Here is a 12,187-nt window from a genome sequence, read left to right as displayed (position 1 = left end):
CAAATTATTAACAAAAAGAAAAGGAACCAAAAAAAACTTTCGAACAAAAACCACTAACCCACATAAAAAAATCACACACTTAAGAAAAACATACCTGACAACTGAGTGAGAGTGGAGAGAGTGCTTGAGAGTGGAGACTATGGCAGGCCGAGTGACAGCTCAGGGGGCGAGTGAGAGGGTGGAGAGCCGTGACAGGGTGGAGAGCCGTGAGAGCTGCGAGTGAGAAGGTGGAGAGAGGCGCGAGAGGGAGAGTGAGTGACAGAGAGTGAAGAGCCGCGAGAGGTCTGCGAGAGTGAGAGGGTGAGTGATAGAGAGTGGAGAGAGGCGCGAGAGAGAGGTCTGGTCTGTGCGAGAGGCTGGACTTAGGTTAATTTTGAAAAACCCCTATTAGAAATCGAGTCTCAAAGACTCGATTTCCAGGTGGATCAACTCACTTCAGGTAGCTTCCATGTGTTGTACACGTCACATGTAAACCGAGTATTTAAGAGTCGATATATAAATCGACTCTTAGAAACTCGATTTCCAGGTGGCCGCCACGTGGAAAATCGCCACATCAGATGTGATCAAACCATGGAAATCGAGTATATAAGTGTCGATTTATAAACTCAAAATCGACTCTCTAAGAGTCGAGATGTTACTATTATATATACTTCTCAAATAGTGCCTACTAACTATATTCTTCCATAAATATGGCTAATTGCCCATTTTGTCCAGAAACCAACTCTCCAGCTTGTCTTTATTCCACTCATTGGTTACTCTGTTTATGAGCTCAGTAACCAGAGCATCTAAGTATTGCGGTTTTTCTGTTGTGATCACCTTGTATGTTGAAGGTCTGGGAACCCACTTGTCATGCCACACCCGTATCTTCTTTCCATCCCCTACCTGCCACCTCATACCTCTTTGGATTATACATTGCGCCGCCATTAAGCTTCTCCATGCATAGGACGGATTCTGGCCTATTTTTGCCTCGGCAAAGCTGCAATGTGGGAAATACTTGGCTTTATAAACTCGGCTGAATAGGGAATTGGAGTTTGTTTGAAGCCTCCACCCCTGTTTGGCCAAGAGGCCAAATTAAAGCTTCGTAGCTCACGAAATCCCAGGCCTCCTCTGTCTTTTGGCTTGCATATCATATCCTAGTTCAACCATGCAATTTTATTCTCATTCCCCGTATGTCCCCACCAGAATTGTTTGATAATCCTAGTCAGCTCATCACACAGATTCCTAGGTAGCAGGAAACAACTCATGGTATATGAGGGTATGGCTTGAGCTACGAATTTAATTAGAACTTCCTTCCCGGCGGGCGCTAATATTTTTTCCTTCCAACCTGAGACCTTATTAGCCACTCGCTGTTTGAGTTGAGCAAAAGTATTGCTCTTGGATCTTCCCTTTGAGCTCGAGCAGCACGCATGACAGACTGATATGGGCTGAAAATAGGAGTGGGAAGTTTTCTGTTAAAAGCACTTATGCATTAGCGCAGGAAGATAGCTCACATGATACCAGGGCAGATTGCTCAGACAGGTCAGCCAGGAGGAAGATTTGGAAGACCATATGGCAAATGAAAACCCCACCGAAAATAAAACACTTTGCTTGGAAGGCAGGCCGTGGTATCCTAGCTACAAAATCCAATTTAGCCCAGCGGAGAATCATCCCAAAGGTACATGCGACCTCTGTGGGCAGGAGGAGGAAACGATCTGTCATTTATTGTGGACCTGTGCCCATGCTAAAGAAGTTTGGAAAAATAGTAAGTTTGCCTTACCGTTTGATATCTCGTCGCATTAGAGTTTCTTGGACGTGGTTACGAATTTACAGAGGTGCGATCAATATCGGCCTGGGCAGTTGGAGCAGTTCATCACAGTCTGTTGGGGTAAATGGAAGAACCGAAATGATCTTCGGATGGGAATAAAGGGAAGGGCAGGTCGGACAGTGCTGAGGAATGCCATGCACCTGGTGGAGGAGTTCCGAGCTGCAAATGAAGGAAAAACAGAGCATCAGGCCGAACCAGTATTTCCGATTTCTTGGAGACCTCCAACTCAAGGTTACTATAAAGTAAACTTAGATGGCGCGGTCTTCTCGAATACTAAGCAGGCAGGGGCAGGAGTGATAATCAGGGACGGCGCAGGGGAGGTGATCGCTGCATTGAGCAAGAAATGGAAGTGTACTTTGGGTGCGATAGAAGCGGAAGCTAAAGCCTTGGAAGCTGGAGTTGATTTTGCAAAAGATGTTGGTATCAGAGAGGCAGAGTTTGAGAGTGACTCACTGTTGGTTTGTAATGCTCTACAAGGATTGGGTTCACCGCCCTCTTCAGTCATGAACGTGCTTGACGGGGTGATGAACCAAATGTCGCACTTTAGGCAGTGAAAGGTTACTCACACTAAAAGATAGGGAAATGTCCCTGCTCACTTATTAGCTCAACATGAAAAAACGTTGAGGATTATGTTGCATGGATAGAGGAATGTCCTCGCCCGATAGAGCATGCTTGTCTGCATGACAGAAATGTAACTCGCTGATTTGTTTTCAATAAAGAGAAGTATTTCCTATAAATAAAAATAAAAAAATAAAAACTATTGAAAACATGAAATCCGCAAGCAAACACGGTCCCCTACAGTTCTCACATCTCACCCAAAAGATTTATTAAATCAAGTTTAGTCAACAAATTTTTTTGATAAGCTTGGGCAACAAAGTACCCGAATCGTAACAAAACCGACATCCTGATATCCAAAAAAGCAAAATCAGATCTTAAGGATACCCTAAACCTGCTACAAGCCTTGCCATCAAGCCTTCACAACACGTTACTTTTGCTTCACCCACCATACTTCAATCAAAGCTTATGAGTCTCAAAAGAGCAACAAATTAATATTAAAGTAAATTTTCAGCTTTATTAAGAAGATAAAACACTTTTAAGAACTTTGCCAGAGGGCCTCTCTTTGATAAATATCTTTGAAAGCAAAAATTAATTTTGAGGAAAGAGGACAGAGAGAGGAAACAAGAAAATATCTGCAAACGTGTTAATTTGTCATTAAAGGCAAAGATTGTATGATATGCATATTTCTCAATGATATGAGCTGGTCCATTATAATTTTATTGATAAAAAAGCATATTTTTAACCAAACTTTATGGTTAGTCGCATTACTCATTTAAGCTTTAATTTTAACATATTAATGGTCACATAACCTACACGTGATACCATGCAAAATCAAATAAATAATGGGAAACGACCAATGAAAAAAAAAAGTACTAAAAAAAACATACCATGCGATTCCCATTGACATATTCAATAATAATATAAGTTTTAATAATCCGATTGACCAAAAAGTTCAAAATAGCAATAGATAACAATCCTGATAAATTACTGGAATTCAGCACACAAAACCACCATGGATACAAAACGTACCCATGAATAAACTAAAGAAACAAGGAAAATTAACAAAGAAAGTTCTAAAGTGACATGAAAACTCTCTTCCTGTGTCATGGAAATTACTCCAACCAACCCTCATCGGTTTGCCTTCGCAACTCTCTCAATCTCATCCTTCTTTTTAATGGCATAACTGAAACATGAGTGATCAAAACCATCAGTGATTAAAAACATAAACATACGAAAATATGGTGAGGAATATCAGGAAAGCAACAAAACAAGAGATATTCTACAACACTGCAGATAGTGATAAATCCCCCAGGATATCATTAGATGTATGAGTAAAGACTGATCATCTAGTTCTCAGTTACCTGTTTGATGATCCCTTTGCAGCATTAATAAGTTCATCAGCCAAACATTCTGCAATTGTCTTGATGTTCCTAAAAGCAGATTCACGAGCACCTGTAGTAAGGAGATAGATAGCCTGATTCACACGTCGAAGTGGAGAAATATCCACAGCCTGACGCCTGACAACTCCAGCAGAGCCAATACGAGTAGCATCTTCCCTTGGTCCACTGATATAACAAAAGTACTAAAAAGTAAATACAGAATATAATGCCAGAAACTATAAAAAGATCACAATCTGGACCAAATAAATTGCTTCATTCTCGTTTGTATACCTATTGACTACAGCATCAACAATAACTTGGATGGGATTAAGGTCTGTCAGCAAGTGAATAATCTCCATTGCATGCTTTATAATCCTCACTGCCATCAACTTTTTCCCATTATTTCGCCCATGCATCATCAGAGAGTTTGTAAGCCTCTCCACAATTGGGCACTGGGCTTTCCTGAAACGCTTGACTGAGTACCTCCCAGATGTATGTGGGACATAGGTTGCATGCTTGGCAGCAACCACGCCTACGTAATCACTCAAAGATATGTCACTAACCTACAAAGCATATAATATAAGATCAATAGAAAGCATTAGCTGAGATTCCACTGAATGATTTGAATGACCAGCATTACCATCACTCATTTGTTCCATTACCAAGATACAATTACATATTTTGACAGAACAATATCCGTCTATGACAGCACACCAAGGAACTCAGGTATTCAGTAAAATATTACAGGAATTGTGTTATAAGATCAACAAAAAAAGTAACCTACAAAATAGGACCGACTTTTAACACCAAGAGAATAACCACAGCAACAGCAGTGCAACCCAGAGAATTGCCAGTGATGCCAATGCATTTTCAAAAATTTAACTATCAATAAGTTTAATCAATTTTCCTAATTTCATTCCATAATTTGACAGTCCAGGCATAAATCCTCTCTCGATAACCTACAATTCTAAGTAACAAGTCAAATCAGTACATGGGCAGTACAGTTGTTTCTAATTGTCAGCGAATCACCCAAGCATTGTTTTGAAAACAATGACTGTCAATCAGATTTTAAAAAAACACTTAATAGAGATTTTAGCTGTTACCACAGAAAAGGCAGGCGGGTCAGCCAGAATTGCTATTTTCTAAAGATTGCAAGTCTGTTTGGAATCAAATCATTGATAGAGTACTTAATCCTACTAATAAAATTCAACTGAATAGTGATCCATAATTTGATTTTTCTTGTTGGAACAAAACTGAAAAAATAAATAAATAAAAAACATTCTTCAACACGTGTTTCAATGTTTCATCAGTACTTGTACCCATGTACAGCTTAAAAACATCAAGATCATGCAAAATCTGGGGGGAGCGGGTGACATGATAATCAAAGCACACAACACAGGGAGGATGCAGGGCAATTGCTGAGCAGCATAAAGGAAGACACAGGTATCATTGGAAATTAATGGACATCTAGTGAAATCCACCACAAAAAACAGAATCACATCAAAATCCAAGAAAATATGAAAATTTACTTTCTGAATGAAGTCCAATGATTTTTGGGTTGATAGACCTGAGCTCTAGTGGCTCTTTTTAGTACCACACAAAGGACTAAGTTCCTAATTTTTGTGGCTTGCAACCACATTATATTACTTTTCCCAATGTCATCATAAAAAAAGAGGGCACGGCAAACAGATTTGATAGGATTTTCCTTATTTTCAAACATTATAGATACCAAAAGAAAAAAAGAAAAACTGCAGACCATATTATATTACTTTTCCCAATGTCATCAGCAAAAAAGAGGGCACGGCACACAGATTTGATAGGATTTTCCTTATTTTCAAACATTATAGATACCAAAAGAAAAAAAGAAAAACTGCAGACCATATAAAATGACCAAATTTGAGTTATGGCCAAACATACATTATGTAAAGACCAAATTGGGAAACAAACCCTCTCAAGCCCAATTTCAAGCTGACCTCCGGTCGCTTATCAAACACAAGGGTCACAAAATAGGTGGGCCTTTTCTTTCAATTAAGAAGGAGAATTTCAGCCAAAAGGTATAACATAACATACCAAATCATAAAAACAAAATTTAAAGATACTGAACAACAGTATACGCACAAACAAATCGGTGAGAGGTGAATCATAAATTATATACAATGACCTCTGGATCAAATGCCATTTCCTGGTGTTTTCAATAAAAACATCGAGAGTTCAAATCTCCCTACCCAACTTAATTTTGTTTTCTTTTGATAATTTACTATGTACTAAAAATATATTTCATAGCACACATTACAAGAAAGATAAAAGAAAAGAATAAACACGAATCGTGTCTGGGATTGCTATTAAGCGCACTGGTGTGAAGACTCACTTTCAACCCTTGGTATTCTCTTTACACTCATGCAAAGGATGAAAGAAATGGCAAATTTCATATTTCACAGTAGGAAGATAGTGAATAGGCAAAAATAAGACATCAAGTGTGACCAGAGACCGAACGATCTACAAGTTTTTACACTTGTAGAGGCAAATAAAGCTAATAATATGCTTAGCAAAACACCATTACATGAGACCCTCAAAAACTAGCAATACATTAAAACTTTCAACACCCATCATAGTATATAAATAATACGGTGAAAATCTAGCCAATTTAAAGTGAAATACAGTTATTGCATCATTAGAACCAAACAACAAGTGCAATTGTACACAGGCAGCTCAAATCTGAGAAACAAACTTCAACGAATCAAGAAACAAAGTACGATTAAAAAAAAACAAACAAAACCTGAACGTCCTCAAAGGTCCAGCGATTGAAGAGCTTGACATCGTTGTGGGGTAGAATTGCATCTTGGGTGATAGGCTTCTCAGGAGCTGGTTGAGCAACCACAACATCCGCCATTTTTTTTGTTTGTTTTTCTATACACATCAAATACAGTATTAAAACATAAAAAGCTTTAGAAAGAGATTCATGGCTATACTGGTGTGTATGTAGAGAGAGAGAGAACGAAGAAACTCACCTGTTTGAGAGAGAGAGAGAGAGACAGAGAGACAGAGAGAGAGAGTCACAGTCTCACAGCAGGCGGCAACGATGAGAGGTTTGCAATGCGGAAGTGATGAGATGAGAAGAAACCCTACTTTAACCTAAGACCCGGGCCTAACATTATGGATTATACCGGGTCCAGCCCAACCCATTCTGCTTCCTTCAATGTGAGAGGTATGTTTGTGCATTCAATACAAGAACCCAACCCAACTTAGAATCTGGATTGGGTTTTTAAGGGATGACGGTAATTGTGTTGGGTTTTAAAATTTATATTAAAAAAAAAAATTTGTTGATGATTTGATTTGATTTTTTTTTTTTTTGAGTGTGAAAGCTCAAATCAACTTTATTATTTTGATTTATTTGGGTATTTTGAGCATTACTTATATGAAGTGGGAATATAGGCTTGATTGTGTAAATTATAAGCATTTATTGAATAATGGGCTTAAATAGTTGTATGAAAATCCTTTTTTCTTTATTAGGTCTCACAAAATTGCCTAAACTTAATTACCCAACTCAACAAAAACGAACCCAATAGGTTGGATAAACTTGGCTTTTATAGATATCTCGGGTCGTGTTATATTAAGTCGAGAATTTTTCAATTTGAGAAGATCGGGTTGGATTGGGGTATATAGATCAAAGATAGCCTAAATCGTTACTACTTACTAGCGTGGGCATATTTTCAAATTTTTAGGACTGAATCTAACTTTTAAATTTGGGGGATCAAAACTCAACCTAGAAGAGGATGTATAATAATGAGCTATTTGGTTGAGTTTAATTTTGTCCTAGAAGAGGGTGTATAATGTTTTTAAAAATATCATTATGTTTTTACAAAGTAAATAAGTTGATGAAAATAAACTCATCCAAATCCAAACTAATGTAAGAATGAAAGAGAAATATCCATTTCAATGTTTTTAAAAATATCATTATGTTTTTACACACTAAATAATTTATGAAAAATGCTGTGAGGACTCGAAGATACGAGGACCCAAAGATCTAAAGACCCGAGACATACTGGAAGGCATAAGGAGTAGAGGAGAATAAAAGTCAAAGTCCTGAGGATGAAGTGGGATGGCTTGGCAAAGAACGAAAGATAGATTGATGATGTATGTGATATATTGCAAATATCTGGGTTGGGGTTGGATAACTATGAACGTTGCATTGAATGTTCTGCACCAACCATTCTGGCCGCATTAAATAGGGAGTATCAGCTTTATCCGTTGTATTAATGTAGAAATTACCTGAACAGTACAAAACACAGAGCTAAAGCTTTTCTCTATTACTGACTACAAGGGAATGGACAAGTGTCAGTAAAGGGGGTTGAGTAGATGAGAGGTGTAGGGCTGAGATAGTAAGGGCAAAAAGTATAGATAAGAGAGGAGAGACACAGAAATGGAGGGAGACAAGACGTCAAAAATTTTGTTGTTGCTACCCTCTCTACAAATTCGTTGTTTTAGGACCTTTAGTCATTAAACGCTGTTGTTGTTGTTGTTAAGTCTTTTACGTGATTTTTGGTCCTTACAAATGCTAACGAATGCCCTAAGGGCATTGGTTAATAATCCATTTTAAAAAAAAAATTTATGGAAAAATGATATAAAGCAATTAATATTTTGACAGCTTTTTTTATTTCCCATAAAAATATTATTAAAATTTTCCTAAAATGAATTGTTAACCAATGCCCTAAAGGCATTCGTTAGCATGACCCATAATTTATTTCAATTATTTCCATTTCAAAGTTTTTTTTCCATAAGTTTTTAAATGAATTATTTATACTTAATTCTTCTTCTTTTTTTTCCTTGAGAAGGTATTTATACTTATTTCTATACTATTAATAACAAGATTCCCTATTGGTTTTCAACATTTTTCATACTAAAATATCTTCACAAATCCTTAAACTCTCTAAAATACCACCATATCTTTTAGTTAAATAATTTTGAATTAAAAAACATGTTAAAATAGTGATTTAGGGTCTGTTTGGATAGAACTTATTTTGCTGAAATTGAAAACTGAAAACTGAAAACACTGTAGCAAAATAATTTTTAAATGTGTGAATAGTATTGTGGGACCCATTTTTAATGAAAAAGTTGATGAAAAGTGAAATTTGTGGGATCCATGAACAGTAATTTTGTGTACTGTTCATAGCTAAAAGTCAATATGTGCGGCTGCTTAAAAAAAAAAAAAAAAAAAAAAGTCTCCAAAACGTGGACGTGGGCTGGACGTGAATCCAAACGCCCTCTTACTGTTTCTAAGTTTTAAGTTTTTTTCTTTTATCTTCTTCATATGGCCTAATAGAAGAACACTATTTATATCTCATTTTTAAACATTATTCCGTGTTACATTACCTCTTTCTTTAGGAAAAAAAATACGTAGGATTATTTATATACCACTTTTAAATATTATAACACTAAACAAACAAATAAATAAAAGAACATTATTGATGCATAATCCATATGTTACTGATTGTTATTGTTTCAGCAAAAAAGTAATATTAGTAGTAGATTTAAATTTGAACCAATAACAATTAACCACTTATAATTTGTTATAAAAATATTATAGATGAAGCCATTCTAATTCTAAATAATTGGAGGAAGATAAGCTCAACATATTGCAAACTGACGTTAGAAGATAAGATGGAAACAAAGTATTTTGTGGTTGGAATTTGCTTTGGAGCTTGGAGGAAAATCATGGCATATTCCTTCCACGAGGTTTGATTTTCGGCCGTTTTGCAAGAAATTTAATTTCACTCACGAATGAGAATTGAGGCACGTTACTACACCACTTGCGGAAGGGACCACTGCAAGATCCAAAGCTGAAAAAAAATGTAAAATCATTTGTCGATAACATTACCAGAGATGATGATTGTGATTTTGATATATAAGACATTCATACATACACGGCTACGAAAGTAACTATCATGTATTAACTATTGTGATTTTGATATAAAAGACATTCGTACACGGCTACGAAAGTAACTATCATTTATAGCTTTCTGCATAAAATGTGGAAGACAAAGCCCCAATTTTCTTAAATCTTTTTTTTTTTTTTTTTTGAGGATCGAATGGGTCTTAAATCTTAATCACTAATATCTATACTCTAGAGAAAATCTTAGCCAAATTAATAATCAATATCCTTACGTCACGAGTTGTTGACTAAACTCTACCGAGCCAACTCAACTTAACTCTACATCCGACTCACCCTTGAGGAGCCCATGGCCTTGGCAATGTCTCTGAGCGCAAATTTCTGAATCTTCCCAGTCGAAGTCTTGGGCAGTTCATCCTTAAACACCACAGTCTTAGGCACCATATAGTGCGGCAATTTAGCTCTACAAAACTCCATAATATCCTTCTCACTCGGCTTCGATTTCAACCTTTCCTTCAAGCTCACAAAAGCACATGGTGTCTCACCCCAAAACTCATCAGGCCGAGCCACCACAGCTGCTTCATTAATCGCTGGATGTGTGTATAGCACAGATTCAACTTCCACACTGCTCAAATTCTCTCCACCGCTTATGATCACATCCTTGGATCTATCTTTGATCTCCAAATACCCATCTGGATGCATAACTCCCACATCGCCAGTGTAAAACCAACCATTCTCTTTCATACATTTAGAGGTACCCTCTGGATCTTTGAAATAACCAAGCATCACTGCCCCACCTCTGAGTACAACTTCACCGAGTGTTAACCCATCTCGTTTCACACTCGCTCCTGACTCAGCATCCACAACATCCACTTCAGTCATCCCAATAATCTTCACTCCTTGTCTAGATTTTAGCTTCGCTCTTTCACTCGCCGGCAAATGATTCCACTTTCGTTTCCACGCACACGAAACAACGAGTCCTGCCGTTTCAGTCAACCCGTAGCCATGACTCACCACAAAACCCAACGACTCGGTCCTGAACAACACAGCAGCTGGTGGTGGAGCCCCAGCTGTGAGAATCTGAACTGGACTTTGAAGCTTTTCATTGTTGGGTGAGTTTGTTAACATGTTCAGCACCACAGGTGCACCGCACATGTGAGTCACACCATGTTTTTTGATAAGATCAAAGATTACTGGTCCATCGAATTTGCGAAGGCAGACATTGGTCGCACCCATGGCTGCCATTCCCCACGGGTAGCTCCATCCATTAGCGTGGAACATAGGTAGGGTCCACAAATATACAGGCTGCTTTGGTACACCCCAATCTATCACAGAAGTAACGGTGATGAAGAAAATCCCTCTGTGACAGTGGACCACGCCTTTCGGAGAAGACGTTGTACCCGAAGTGTAGTTCAATATCATCGGGTCCCACTCCGAGAATGGATTTTGGTCCCACTTGAATTCAGGATCCCCTTTCTCCACCAAACCCTCGTACTCGCAGCAAAAATCAACGGTGGATGATGATGATGAGGAAGAGAGAGCTTCACGACCATCATCGTCGTCGGTGATGAGGACGAGTTGAGGGCGTTGAGTATTGGGTGGAAAGAGAGAGAGAGCTTGGAGGATGAGAGAGGAAGCCAGGTGGTCAACGAAGACGAGTTTTGATTCGCTGTGGCAGAGGAGTACGGAGATCGTACGGGCGTCGAGGCGTGTGTTGATGTTGTTGAGGATAGCACCGGACATGGGCACAGCGAAGTGGAGCTCGTACATGGCGGGGATGTTGGGGGCTATGACAGACACCACGTGGCCTCTCTTGATGCCGAGCGATGCGATTGATGAGGCTACTTGGAGACATCGACGGTGGGTCTGTGACCACGTGTAGGTGGTGCTGTTGTAGATGACGGAAGTGCAGTCACCGTACACAGTGGCTGCTCTTTCTAGAAAGCCTAGCGGGGTTAGAGGCGATGAGTTTGCTTTTCTTGGCCTCAACTCTTCCATTACTCTCCGTCTCTTACTGTCCGTATTTTTTTAGAGCGATAACGCACTGACTGTATTTCTTCTAGTGATAATATTGATATCCTGAAAGTGGGGATGTTTTGTGGTTAAAAAATAGCTATTTGTGAAGAAGATAAAGATGAACTTTGGGCCAAAATTGGAAATTAATATTGTTTGTGAAACAATATAATTAGTAAGTACTGTTTTTAAACTATATATATTACTAACATCTCGAGTTTAAAAGACTCGATTTAGAAACTATAAATCGAGTCTCAAAGACTCGGTTTCCATGGTCTGATCACGTTTGATGTGACGTTTTTTCACGTAGCGTCCACCTGGAAATCAAGTATCTAAGACTCGATTTATAAGCTCATTCTTTAAACATTAATTTGTATGTGCTAGCAAACAAAATAAAACACTTTACATTTAATAGTATTCAAACATTATTAGTGCTAGCAAGCTGTACAACACAAATCAATGCACAATTATGTCTCTTTTCTCCCAATCATTCAGACATCTCTCCTCACCTCAGTCCTCTCTCCCTTCTTTCACTATGTCTGCTCT

At 38.2% G+C, this 12,187-nt stretch overlaps 3 protein-coding genes across 4 annotated transcripts; 1 reads left to right on the top strand and 2 right to left on the bottom strand.

Moving 5' to 3' along the window:
• The first annotated feature begins 1,893 nt into the window (after window positions 1-1,893).
• Window positions 1,894-2,358, top strand: LOC142629339 (uncharacterized). Its single transcript, XM_075803305.1, has one exon. The coding sequence runs from the start codon at window positions 1,894-1,896 to the stop codon at window positions 2,356-2,358; it is 465 nt and encodes a 154-aa protein (XP_075659420.1).
• Window positions 2,359-3,235: 877 nt separating this feature from the next.
• LOC142612799 (small ribosomal subunit protein uS7-like) lies at window positions 3,236-6,852 on the bottom strand. Of its 2 annotated transcripts, none has more exons than XM_075784967.1 (5): window positions 6,775-6,852; window positions 6,518-6,648; window positions 4,033-4,304; window positions 3,724-3,927; window positions 3,236-3,545 (listed from the first exon to the last, which is right to left on the bottom strand). In XM_075784967.1, the coding sequence occupies exons 2-5, from the start codon at window positions 6,629-6,631 to the stop codon at window positions 3,491-3,493; spliced, it is 645 nt and encodes a 214-aa protein (XP_075641082.1). In that variant the 5' UTR covers window positions 6,632-6,648; window positions 6,775-6,852; the 3' UTR covers window positions 3,236-3,490. The 2 variants fall into 2 exon arrangements, with proteins under 2 accessions (XP_075641082.1, XP_075641075.1); XM_075784960.1 differs by having other exon boundaries at window positions 6,750-6,838.
• A 2,815-nt stretch (window positions 6,853-9,667) lies between these two features.
• On the bottom strand, window positions 9,668-11,733 carry LOC142621735 (2-methylpropanoate--CoA ligase CCL4-like). The gene has a single exon (XM_075795086.1). The coding sequence runs from the start codon at window positions 11,624-11,626 to the stop codon at window positions 9,950-9,952; it is 1,677 nt and encodes a 558-aa protein (XP_075651201.1). The 5' UTR covers window positions 11,627-11,733; the 3' UTR covers window positions 9,668-9,949.
• Between the last annotated feature and the right edge of the window lie 454 nt (window positions 11,734-12,187).

This window comes from Castanea sativa, chromosome 1, assembly GCF_040712315.1.
Source record: "Castanea sativa cultivar Marrone di Chiusa Pesio chromosome 1, ASM4071231v1".
Taxonomy (NCBI): Eukaryota; Viridiplantae; Streptophyta; class Magnoliopsida; order Fagales; family Fagaceae; genus Castanea; species Castanea sativa.
The sequence above is the reverse complement of the archived record's forward strand: the minus strand, read 5'-3'. Positions and strand labels throughout refer to the sequence as shown.